General features: G+C 42.3%; 1 protein-coding gene across 2 annotated transcripts; it reads left to right on the top strand.

Annotated features, from left to right (window-relative positions):
• The first annotated feature begins 1,113 nt into the window (after nt 1-1,113).
• Nucleotides 1,114-10,668, top strand: LOC110521246 (hyaluronan and proteoglycan link protein 3). Of its 2 annotated transcripts, none has more exons than XM_036969232.2 (5): nt 1,114-1,630; nt 2,566-2,735; nt 5,672-6,052; nt 6,281-6,583; nt 9,449-10,668. In XM_036969232.2, exons 2-5 carry the CDS (start codon nt 2,609-2,611, stop codon nt 9,724-9,726), a joined length of 1,089 nt encoding a protein of 362 aa, XP_036825127.2. In that variant the 5' UTR covers nt 1,114-1,630; nt 2,566-2,608; the 3' UTR covers nt 9,727-10,668. The 2 variants fall into 2 exon arrangements, with proteins under 2 accessions (XP_036825127.2, XP_036825128.2); XM_036969233.2 differs by having other exon boundaries at nt 1,472-1,630; nt 2,578-2,735.
• Nucleotides 10,669-13,070: the final 2,402 nt, after the last annotated feature.

The following is a 13,070-nucleotide window of genomic DNA, read 5'->3' as shown; positions in this document are numbered from 1 at the left end:
ACTGCCTGTGTATGTGCCATCTCATCCAACACAAACTGGCTTTGCTGTTGACGGTATAGATTATACCCCTGGATCCAGTCCCCCCCTGCAGTTCACAGGGACCTGGTATTCAGAGCCCCAGGCATAGGCTTTCATCTAGGCTTTGAGAATAGCAGCGACTAGGGCTCTTCAAACGCAGCAGTAATGGCTGTGTCAGTGAGATGGTGAAAGGTGAAAGGGTGTCTCCCAGGCAAGCACAGAGGGGGATGGCTGTGGGTTATAAGCAGAGGGATTTTGGCGGGGGGGGGGGGGGGGCAGTCTAGGATGGGTTGTTTGTGCGTACACGTCTCTGTGTGTGTGTGCGCGCATGTCTCTATGTGTGAGTGTGTGTGGTGAGGGTCTAGAATGTAGATGGTCAGGGGTTTGTCTATAGGGATGGGGAAGGGGGTGGTGGTAGTCTGGCATCCTGTTGGTTTCAAAGGGCTCAGAGCAGCTTTTTCCTCCTGTATAGTGTTTCAGGCACCAGGAACTCTAAAATAACAGCTGAATGGAGACAGGGTTTTCTCCAGAGGGTGGCGTGTGTAGGGTATTGCTCTTGACTTAGTGCGTGTGTGTGTGTGTACACACATTCATACCTGCGTGCGTGCATTTGTGTTTTATATGTTGAGGGTGGTTTGTAGGGCATACCCTCTAATTCCCTTTGGGGCTTAGCATGTGAATCAAGTAGGGGGTAAAAAATGTCCCACATCTTCACAGTGATACATAGACTTCACTCAACTATTTACAGAATCAACAAGTTCCAGAGGTCTCTGAGAACTGGAATTATCTTTGTTTTCCACAGCTGCTGTTGTTATTGAATTGCCTTTCACTGAAATGAGTCCACACGATACTTGTGTCAGTGTTATTCAAGGTGGAGGAAAAATGTGAATCAAGGAACATGCTTCATAACCCTTACCATACCCAAAATACAGGACCGCTAACCACTTCAACGTCAGGGAATACCCATGAACCAAAGCCTCATTGAGAGAACACGTGAATACAGATACTGTAGCTCATTTTATATTTGCCTAGGTCTAGTATGTACTCTAATCTGGAAGTTGAGTTAATTCATTAAGGAAATTATTTTTGATATGCATTGGCATATAGCGTTTCGAAGTAATGAAACAAGGTTGGTTCATTTCACGAGATAAAATACTTAATATGAATATTCATGTACAGGCTCAGTCACCAGGAACATATCCTCATTGATGTTGCCCTGATGTTAATATATATGGGAAAGAGCCATAAGGAAATATGGGAAATGAAAGCAAGAATCAAAATTGCATGACAATGCAGTTTTAAATGCAGCTGTAATGTAAGTTAGTAAAGGAAATATAAAGATTATTAAGTACTTTAATTGTTGTCGGTTTGTATCCGTATGACTGCAAACGCAATAGTAGGCTTAACGTCTTGTAGCTTTGATGGTCTTATGGGCGTTTTTATTTTATTTTTTACGATGAGGTCACTTTCGTTCATTTCAAGAGGATTGCTCTGGATGACGTCGGATCTCTTATTCTCCCTGAAAATGGCAATGGGAAGAATTGGGACCAGGCGTGTAGCTATCTCACAAAGACACATCAGGGGGAACATGAACTGACACGACGTTACATCTGTAAGTAGTCTTATTTTTACGACTTCTGGATATTGGAATGTGTCCTGTGAATGGTTCGAGATAAACGAAACTTAACTGTGATGCCAAATAGATCATTGAATAAAAATAACTTTGACACCTACTTGAAAGTGATAAAACAATGAAAGTAGCTGGACGATTAGAGAACATTTGTTAGAGAGAATTAGACAACCATAGGCTGCACGGTCTAGTCTAATATTTACAACAAAAAACTTGTAACAAAAAAACATATTCTGACTGAACCAATAGCCTGTATTTTGGTTCCTTTTAATTATAATACCGTTTTTTAAAAAATTCATAGCACTTGATTTGTCCTTTTAGTTAAACTGCAAAATTATATTTTATGAAATCAAATACTTCAAAATAAAAGGACAAATTATTTCGTGGTTTCGTGACTTTTTTTGTCATGTGCTGTACTTATTGTTTTACCTCATCAATTTATTGTTTTGACATTTATTTGACACTTGTGGGTGATACGAGATGTATATTAAACCTTTTAATTCGTTTTAACGTATACATTTTATTTTGTAAATATTATACCTTATGATGTTCTATGGGGTATGAATGTCATAAACCTCCAAGCACAGATTAAAGTATATTTGACAATGACACCAAGAGTGCGTCTGCGACTCAATTTCACATAATTAATTTACTAATATAAGGTTTCAACGACCTCTACTGATGATTATATACATTATTTGAACACAGTTGTTAAACTAATAACAGGTCAAATCTAGTTTAATCAAATTAAAATTGAGATTAATTTACAACAGCATATGTCTGAAATATAATCAGATCTGCATTAAATCCCCTATGAATTAAGGAAATGTATACCAACTTTACAAATGTGATTTAATAGGGAACAATTGAGTGGAATAACCAATCATAAATGGTGTTTTTGATGCCTGTATAACAAGAATCCCTCACAGAATAAATCAGATCCAGTGTTCCGCGGTGAGGATGTTGAACCTACTACGCCCCCTACTGGTCGTCTGGATGTACCACCTCGTCTCCAGTCACGCCGCCCCAAGATACAACAACGGCTTTTTCTACCACGACATCATGAACGGCGATGGCAACGGAGAGAGTAGGTCATACAGCCATAAATAAAGAGAGAACGTTGTTATACATTTTTCTCACTATTGAGCCAAGCCGTGCAGCGCTGTGCGCGGGTGGCCTGAATACGCATCCACCAAAGTGGCTGAAACCCGAACAGAGAATGTGAAGAAAAAAAATGTTTTATTAGAGCACAGTATGGTTTGGATTGGCGCTGTAGTGTGAACACGGTATACTGTTCTAGTGAGGGTGGGTTATTCTGTCTACGTCAGAAGAATGCGTGCAGTTTGACCATGCCACAAGATGTAGCAGACAGCACAGTCTGGAGTGGTATGAACTTCTACAATATCGGCTGTATAGTTTGTTGCAGTGCCTTCAGAAAGATGTCACATCTTTTTACTTTTTACACATTTTGTTGTGTTACAGACATTAAAATGGATTCGATTGAGGTTTCGTTTCACTGGCCTACACAAAATACCCTATAATGTCAAAATCGAGTTATGTTTTTAAACATTTTTTTACAAATGTAATTAAAAATATAAAGTGAATATGTCTTGAGTCAATAAGTATTCAACTCCTTTGTTATCGTAAGCCTAAATAAGTTTAGCTTAATAAGTTGCATGGACCCGGTGTGCACTAATAGTGTTTAAGATGATTTTTGAATGACTACCTCATCTCTGTACCCCACACATACAATTATCTATAATGGTCCCTCAGTCTTGCAGTATATTTCAAACACAGATTCAACCACAAAGACCAAGGGGGTTTTCCGATGCTTCGCAAAGAAGGGCACCTATTGGTAGATGGGTAAAAAAGAAGAAGAAGAAGATAAAAGCAGACATTTAATAACCCTTTGAGCACGGTGAAGTTATTAATTACACGTTGGATGGTGTATTTAAACACCCAGTCACTACAAAGATACATGCGTCCTTTCCAGCTCAGTTGCCGGAGAGGAAGGAAACCACTTCACTATGAGGTCAATGGTGACTTTAAAACGGTTACAGAGTTTGATGGCTGTGATAGAAGAAAACAGAGGATTTGACTGAGTGAAAAGAAGGAAGTCTGTACAAAATACAAACATTCCAAAACATGCCCATGGACAATGGGTCAACATGTTCATCTACCAATTGGAATTTTTAATGGTTTTTAAATGGTGTTAAAAGAAATGGAAGAGCAATAGTTTTTTTGTTTGCAACATGGCACTAAAGTAAAACTGCAAAAAATGTTGCAAAGCAATTTACTTTATACTGCCAAAGATGATTCTAGCATGTATTGACTAAGGGGTGTGAGTACTTATGTAAAATTAGATATTCCCCCTGATGTAATCCATTTTCAATTCCGACTGTAATGTAGCAAAATGTGGAATAAGTCAAGGGGTATGAATACTTACTGAAAGCACTGTATGTACATAAACCTGCACAGCATTCACAAGGGCTCCATATGGGGTCTGGTAACCTGGTAAAAACCCAAATACTCTGCAGGCAGACCCAGGTGTATTTGGGGCTCTGGTCTAATCACATGGGCAGGAAAAATACTTGGTCCCCTATACACTATCTACTGTATGATATAACTCTTCTACTGTTTCTACTGTGTAACTCTTATCCTGTTTCTACTGTATAACTCTTATCCTGTTTCTACTGTATAACTCTTATCCTGTTTCTACTGTATAACTCTTATCCTGTTTCTACTGTATAACTCTTATCCTGTTTCTACTGTATAACTCTTATCCTGTTTCTACTGTATAACTCTTATCCTGTTTCTACTGTATAACTCTTATCCTGTTTCTACTGTATAACTCTTATCCTGTTTCTACTGTATAACTCTTATCCTGTTTCTACTGTATAACTCTTATCCTGTTTCTACTGTATAACTCTTATCCTGTTTCTACTGTATAACTCTTATCCTGTTTCTACTGTATAACTCTTATCCTGTTTCTACTGTATAACTCTTATCCTGTTTCTACTGTATAACTCTTATCCTGTTTCTACTGTATAACTCTTATCCTGTTTCTACTGTATAACTCTTATCCTGTTTCTACTGTATAACTCTTATCCTGTTTCTACTGTATAACTCTTATCCTGTTTCTACTGTATAACTCTTATCCTGTTTCTACTGTATAACTCTTATCCTGTTTCTACTGTATAACTCTTATCCTGTTTCTACTGTATAACTCTTATCCTGTTTCTACTGTATAACTCTTATCCTGTTTCTACTGTATAACTCTTATCCTGTTTCTACTGTATAACTCTTATCCTGTTTCTACTGTATAACTCTTATCCTGTTTCTACTGTATAACTCTTATCCTGTTTCTACTGTATAACTCTTATCCTGTTTCTACTGTATAACTCTTATCCTGTTTCTACTGTATAACTCTTATCCTGTTTCTACTGTATAACTCTTATCCTGTTTCTACTGTATAACTCTTATCCTGTTTCTACTGTGTAACTCTTATCCTGTTTCTACTGTGTAACTCTTATCCTGTTTCTACTGTATAACTCTTATCGATCCTGTTTCTACTGTACAACTCTTGTCCTGTTTCTACTGTATAACTCTTATTTATCTTGTTTCTACTGTATAACTGTTGTCTATCCTGTTTCTACTGTATAACTCTTATCCTGTTTCTACTGTATAACTCTTATCCTGTTTCTACTGTGTAACTCTTATCCTGTTTCTACTGTATAACTCTTATCGATCCTGTTTCTACTGTACAACTCTTGTCCTGTTTCTACTGTATAACTCTTATTTATCTTGTTTCTACTGTATAACTGTTGTCTATCCTGTTTCTACTGTATAACTCTTATCCTGTTTCTACTGTATAACTCTTATCCTGTTTCTACTGTATAACTCTTATCCTGTTTCTACTGTATAACTGTTGTCTATCCTGTTTCTACTGTATAACTCTTATCCTGTTTCTACTGTATAACTCAGGTCTATCCTGTGTCCTTGTCGCTACTGTGTCTTCTCCAGTCTATTTCAACGGGGTGCGTCTCCATGTGGAGTCCCCCCAGGCCTCGGTGTCGGCGGCCAGGGGTAGTAATGTTACCCTGCCCTGTCACTACCGCTACGAACCCGAGATCAACGGCCCCCGTCGGACCCGGGTCAAATGGTCTTGGCTGCCCACCAACGGCGCCGGCAAGACCACCCGTGAGACCGACGTGATGGTCGCCATGGGCAACCGTCACCGTAGCTACGGCAGCTTCCAGGGAAGGGTGCGCCTGCGTCGGGCTGCTCCAGGGGACATGTCGCTGGTGATCAAGGAGCTGCACCTGAACGACACAGGCCGCTACCGCTGTGAGGTCATCGACGGACTGGAGGACGAAAGCGTGACGGTGGAGCTGGAGCTGCGAGGTGTGTGTTGTGTGTCTGTGTTTGTGTGTGTGTATGTGTCTAGACAGCCCCCTCAGCTCTGAACAGAACACAGTCCACTCCGTTCAATCTGTTTTTCAAATGACCTTGAACATATTGTTCTTACAAGTGTCTATACTGGCATTAGTCACTGCAAGGACAGTTGGTGAATTTATCCCCTATAGCAATTTAACCCCTATAGAACATTAAAACCTTTTTCCCCATTTGTAGGAGTGGTATTTCCCTACCACTCCCAGAAGGGCCGCTACCATTTCAACTTCCTGGGGGCCCAGCGTGCGTGTGAGGAGCAGGATTCGACCCTGGCCACTTTTGACCAGCTCTTTGTCGCCTGGGAGGAGGGGCTCGACTGGTGCAACGCCGGATGGTTGGCTGATGGGACGGCTCAGTACCCAATCACCACACCGCGGGAGCCCTGTGGGGGCGTGGACTTAGCCCCTGGTCTCCGTAGTTATGGACAACGCCACCGCCACCTCCACCGTTTTGATGCCTTCTGTTTCTCAGCCGCCCCCAAGGGTCAGTGTGTGTGTCAATATTAGTCTCCAATAACACAGACTAAACACTTCAGCAAAATAAAAGTGTAACAAGACAATTGAGAAATGTGAATGAATGGACATGAATGCAGTTGACCAACATGTTTAAGCGGTCCCCTCCTTACATGTTTTAAGTGGTCCCCTCCTTACATGTTTTAAGCGGTCCCCTCCTTACGTGTTTTAAGCGGTCCCCTCCTTAAACGTGTTTTAGGCGGTCCCCTCCTTAAACGTGTTTTAAGCGGTCCCCTCCTTACACGTGTTTTAAGCGGTCCCCTCCTTACACGTGTTTTAGGCGGTCCCCTCCTTAAACGTGTTTTAGGCGGTCCCCTCCTTAAATGTGTTTTAGGCGGTCCCCTCCTTACATGTTTTAAGCGGTCCCCTCCTTACATGTTTTAAGTGGTCCCCTCCCTACACGTGTTTTAAGCGGTCCCCTCCTTAAACGTGTTTTAGGCGGTCCCCTCCTTACATGTTTTAAGCGGTCCCCTCCTTACATGTTTTAAGCGGTCCCCTCCTTACATGTTTTAAGTGGTCCCCTCCCTACACGTGTTTTAAGCGGTCCCCTCCCTACACGTGTTTTAGGCGGTCCCCTCCTTACGTGTTTTAAGCGGTCCCCTCCTTACGTGTTTTAAGCGGTCCCCTCCTTACACGTGTTTTAGGCGGTCCCCTCCTTAAACGTGTTTTAGGCGGTCCCCTCCTTACATGTTTTAAGCGGTCCCCTCCTTACATGTTTTAAGCGGTCCCCTCCTTACATGTTTTAAGTGGTCCCCTCCCTACACGTGTTTTAAGCGGTCCCCTCCTTACATGTTTTAAGAGGTCCCCTCCCTACACGTGTTTTAGGCGGTCCCCTCCTTAAACGTGTTTTAGGCGGTCCCCTCCTTAAACATATTTTAGGCGGTCCCCTCCTTACACGTGTTTTAAGCGGTCCCCTCCTTACATGTTTTAAGCGGTCCCCTCCCTACACGTGTTTTAGGCGGTCCCCTCCTTAAACGTGTTTTAGGTGGTCCCCTCCTTAAACGTGTTTTAAGCGGTCCCCTCCTTACACGTGTTTTAAGTGGTCCCCTCCCTACACGTGTTTTAAGCGGTCCTCTCCTTAAACGTGTTTTAGGCAGTCCCCTCCTTAAACGTGTTTTAAGCGGTCCCCTCCTTACACGTGTTTTAAGCGGTCCCCTCCTTACACGTGTTTTAAGCGGTCCCCTCCTTACATGTTTTAAGTGGTCCCCTCCATAAACGTGTTTTAAGCGGTCCCCTCCTTACACGTGTTGTAAGCGGTCCCCTCCTTAAACGTGTTTTAAGCGGTCCCCTCCTTACACGTGTTGTAAGCGGTCCCCTCCTTAAACGTGTTTTAAGCGGTCCCTCCTTACATGTTTTAAGCGGTCCCCTCCTTACATGTTTTAAACGGTCCCCTCCTTACGTGTTTTAAGCGGTCCCCTCCTTAAACGTGTTTTAAGCGGTCCCCTCCTTACATGTTTTAAGCGGTCCTCACCTTAAACGTGTTTTAAGCGGTCCCCTCCTTACACGTGTTTTAAGCGGTCCCCTCCTTACATGTTTTAAGCGGTCCCCTCCATAAACGTGTTTTAAGCGGTCCCCTCCTTAAACGTGTTTTAGGCGGTCCCCTCCTTAAACGTATTTTAGGCGGTCCCCTCCTTACACGTGTTTTAAGCGGTCCCCTCCTTACATGTTTTAAGCGGTCCCCTCCCTACACGTGTTTTAGGCGGTCCCCTCCTTAAACGTGTTTTAGGCGGTCCCCTCCTTAAACGTGTTTTAAGCGGTCCCCTCCTTACACGTGTTTTAAGTGGTCCCCTCCCTACACGTGTTTTAAGCGGTCCCCTCCCTACACGTGTTTTAAGCGGTCCTCTCCTTAAACGTGTTTTAGGCAGTCCCCTCCTTAAACGTGTTTTAGGCTGTCCCCTCCTTACACGTGTTTTAAGCGGTCCCCTCCTTACACGTGTTTTAAGCGGTCCCCTCCTTACATGTTTTAAGCGGTCCCCTCCATAAACGTGTTTTAAGCGGTCCCCTCCTTACACGTGTTGTAAGCGGTCCCCTCCTTAAACGTGTTTTAAGCGGTCCCCTCCTTACACGTGTTGTAAGCGGTCCCCTCCTTAAACATGTTTTAAGCGGTCCCTCCTTACATGTTTTAAGCGGTCCCCTCCTTACATGTTTTAAGCGGTCCCCTCCTTAAACGTGTTTTAAGCGGTCCCCTCCTTAAACGTGTTTTAAGCGGTCCCCTCCTTAAACGTGTTTTAAGCGGTCCCCTCCTTACATGTTGTAAGCGGTCCCCTCCTTAAACGTGTTTTAAGCGGTCCCCTCCTTACATGTTTTAAGCGGTCCCCTCCTTAAACGTGTTTTAAGCGGTCCCCTCCTTACATGTTTTAAGCGGTCCCCTCCTTACACGTGTTTTAAGCGGTCCCCTCCTTACACGTGTTTTAAGCGGTCCCCTCCTTACATGTTTTAAGCGGTCCCCTCCTTACATGTTTTAAGCGGTCCCCTCCTTACATGTTTTAAGCGGTCCCCTCCTTACATGTTTTAAGCGGTCCCCTCCTTACACGTGTTGTAAGCGGTCCCCTCCTTAAACGTGTTTTAAGCGGTCCCCTCCTTACATGTTTTAAGCGGTCCCCTCCTTACACGTGTTTTAAGCGGTCTTCTCCTTATACGTGTTTTAAGCGGTCCCCTCCTTAAACGTGTTTTAAGCGGTCCCCTCCTTACACGTGTTTTAAGCGGTCCCCTCCTTACACGTGTTTTAAGCGGTCCTCTCCTTAAACGTATTTTAAGCGGCCCCCTCCTTACACGTGTTTTAAGTTCCCTCCTTACACATGCTTAGTACTCCTATCCTCTGTCTCTTCTGTCACAGGGACAGTATACTTCCTGAAACAACCCCAGAAGTTCAACTTCACCGAGGCGGTGGCAGCGTGCGTTGACGACGGCGGTCAGATCGCTAAGGTGGGCCAACTCTACGCCGCCTGGAGGTTCATGGGATTGGACCTCTGCGTCGCAGGCTGGTTGGCCGATGGGAGCGTCCGTTACCCCATCGCCACGGTCCACCCTAACTGCGGCCCCTCAGAGCCAGGGGTGCGTCATTTCGGATTCCCCCCTCAGCAGCAGAAATACATTGTCTACTGCTATCGGTAAACCCCCCCCCCCTCAACGAAACCGCAGTACTACAGTATGACAGATAGCCTCTACTAGTTAACTTCTCTATTCACCACAGACACCACACTAGCCTGCATGCTACTTAGCATTAGCTAGTTCTGCTCTTATAGCGTCCGCTGTATAGTCATAGTGAACTGTCTTAATCTCCTCATATTGAACATAGTATCAGTCATACTCCCCGCTGAGACTCCAACCAGTACTGATACACATACTGTATACTGGCTATTTAGGGTTGTGTTGTCAGGTTTGGCTCACAGTAAACTCAGGGAAGGTGTTCAACCCACAGCATTGCCCTCGTGATGCTTCGCCAGTGATTTGTTTTTTTTATCCAACCAAGGTCTTTCCCTTGGTGTTTTGTTGAACTGTGTTTTGCTATGTCTCACTGTTCCTGAAGTCATTTCAGTTCAATGTATGTCATTCATAGTCTTAGGCACATTTCTGGACGATCCTCTTTGTGTTAGAATGCCTTTTCATGTCTTGTTTTTATAAGGGTTGGAATGGAATGATGAAATGAATGACTGACTATGAATACTTTAGCTTTTTATACATTTACAAAAAAAAAAAATGCCCAAAAAACAGTTTTTTTGCGTTTGTCGTTATGAGGTTTTGTGTGTAGATTGATGAGGGGAACAATAAGAAATATGATTATGTAAAACAAAATGTGGGAAAAGTCCAGGGTTCTGAATACTTTCCGAATGCACTGTAGACTGTCATGTTGGAAGGGGATTTGCACTGTAGACTGTCATGTTGGAAGGGGATTTGCACTGTAGACTGTCATGTTGGAAGGAGATTTGACAGTATTTTGTGACCTTGTAGAGGAGCTCAGTGTTAAAAGGCTTCCATGTGTATCGTGCTACTTTAAATCAGGTTGTATGACTTTAATTAAATCATTCAACTTTAATTAAATCATGCTACTTTAAATCAGGTTGTCTGACTTTAATTCCATCGTGCTACTTTAAATCAGGTTGTCAGACTTTAATTCCATCGTGCTACTTTAAATCAGGTTGTCTGACTTTAATTAAATCGTGCTACTTTTAATCAGGTTGTCTGACTTTAATTACATCGTGCTACTTTAAATCAGGTTGTCTGACTTTAATTAAATCGTGCTACTTTAAATCAGGTTGTCTGACTTTAATTACATCGTGCTACTTTAAATCAGGTTGTCTGACTTGAATTAAATTGTTCTACTTTAAACCAGGTTGTCTGACTTGAATTAAATCGTCCTACTTTAAATCAGGTTGTCTGACTAATTAAATCATGCTACTTTAAATCAGGTTGTCTGACTAATTAAATCATTCTACTTTAAATCAGGTTGTCTGACTAATTAAATCATGCTACTTTAAATCAGGTTGTCTGACTAATTAAATCATGCTACTTTAAATCAGGTTGTCTGACTAATTAAATCATGCTACTTTAAATCAGGTTGTCTGACTAATTAAATCATGCTACTTTAAATCAGGTTGTCTGACTTGAATTAAATCATGCTACTGTAAATCAGGTTGTCTGACTTGAATTCAATCGTTCTACTTTAAATCAGGTTGTCTGACTTATTCAATCATGCTACTTTAAATCAGGTTGTCTGACTTGAATTCAATCATTCTACTTTAAATCAGGTTGTATGACTAAGTGTTCTACCAAATTAATAAAATAATGTCAATGGTCAAGTCTTTACTGAAGTTTTTTTTAGTAGTCCATTACTGACACAACTGCTTTCAACATTTGAATAGATGTTGTAATCGCTGAAGTTGACCCAGACGCCATATTTAGAAACATTAAAAACTTCTGTGTGCCTGCTTTTAACATTTTATTTAACTAGGTCAATTATGCGCCGCCCTATGGGACTCCCAATCACGACCGGCTGTGATACTGCCTGGAATCGAACCAGGGTCTGTAGTGACACCTCTAGCACTGAGATGCAGTGTCGTAGACCGCTTTGCCACTCGGGAGCTAGGTCCCGTTCATGAGGTCACACAATGAAAACATTATTATTATTATTTTTTACACTTTGCAACAGGAAAATAATAATGTGTGTTTATTGTCCAGGTAATATCTCCCTGTTTCAGTTGCCTTTCCCTTTCTCTTCCGTATTGTGCCTTGAACACAACCCTGCTGTCAGAGTCGTGTGTTTAGGTGGCAGGGAAGTCAGGCGCTGGAGAGTCAAACGGAGTGTAAATGGAGTCTTTTAATATAAGTCCACTTAACATGCTCCAAACACTAAATACGTACATACATAAACGAACATGGGTACGAGGACCCGTCGCGCACCTATACAAATAAAACAACACTTGACATAAAACAATCTCTGACAAAGACATGAGGGGAAACAGAGGGTTAAATACACAACAGGTAATGAATGGGATTGAAAACAGGTGTGTGGGAAGACAAGACAAAACCAATGGAAAATGAAAAATGGATCAATGATGGCTAGAAGACCGGTGACGTCGACCACCGAGTTGAACTATAGCATATTGAATGGAGGGGGAGAGAATTGAACTATAGCATATTGAATGGAGGGGGAGAGAGTTGAACTATAGCATTTTGAATGGAGGTGGAGAGAGTTGAACTATAGCATATTGAATGGAGGGGGAGAGAGTTGAACTATAGCATTTTGAATGGAGGGGGAGAGAGTTGAACTATAGCATTTTGAATGGAGGGGGAGAGTTGAACTATAGCATTTTGATTAGAGGGGGAGAGAGTTGAACTATAGCATTTTGAATGGAGGGGGAGAGTTGAACTATAGCATTTTGATTAGAGGTGGAGAGAGTTGAACTATAGCATATTGAATGGAGGGGGAGAGAGTTGAACTATAGCATTTTGAATGGAGGGGGAGAGAGTTGAACTATAGCATTTTGAATGGAGGGGGAGAGTTGAACTATAGCATTTTGATTAGAGGGGGAGAGAGTTGAACTATAGCATTTTGAATGGAGGGGGAGAGTTGAACTATAGCATTTTGATTAGAGGGGGAGAGAGTTGAACTATAGCATATTGAATGGAGGGGGAGAGAGTTGAACTATAGCATTTTGAATGGAGGGGGAGAGAGTTGAACTATAGCATTTTGAATGGAGGGGGAGAGTTGAACTATAGCATTTTGAATGGAGGGGGAGAGAGTTGAACTATAGCATTTTGAATGGAGGGGGAGAGTTGAACTATAGCATTTTGATTGGAGGGGGAGAGAGTTGAACTATAGCATATTGAATGGAGGGGGAGAGAGTTGAACTATAGCATTTTGAATGGAGGGGGAGAGAGTTGAACTATAGCATTTTGAATGGAGGGGGAGAGAGTTGAACTATAGTATTTTGAATGGAGGGGGAGAGAGTTGAACT

Source organism: Oncorhynchus mykiss, chromosome 4 (genome assembly GCF_057628025.1).
Source record: "Oncorhynchus mykiss isolate SJ-2025 chromosome 4, ASM5762802v1, whole genome shotgun sequence".
Lineage (NCBI taxonomy): Eukaryota > Metazoa > Chordata > Actinopteri > Salmoniformes > Salmonidae > Oncorhynchus > Oncorhynchus mykiss.
The sequence above is the reverse complement of the archived record's forward strand: the minus strand, read 5'-3'. Positions and strand labels throughout refer to the sequence as shown.

Excerpts from the sequence above, each read along its gene's own strand:
- LOC110521246 (XM_036969232.2), top strand. The coding sequence starts at position 2,609 with ATGTTGAACCTACTACGCCCCCTACTGGTCGTCTGGATGTACCACCTC. Across the intron at positions 6,053-6,280 it reads GGTGGAGCTGGAGCTGCGAG|GAGTGGTATTTCCCTACCAC; the intron begins GTGTGTGTTGTG and ends CCCCATTTGTAG. Across the intron at positions 6,584-9,448 it reads TTTCTCAGCCGCCCCCAAGG|GGACAGTATACTTCCTGAAA; the intron begins GTCAGTGTGTGT and ends CTTCTGTCACAG.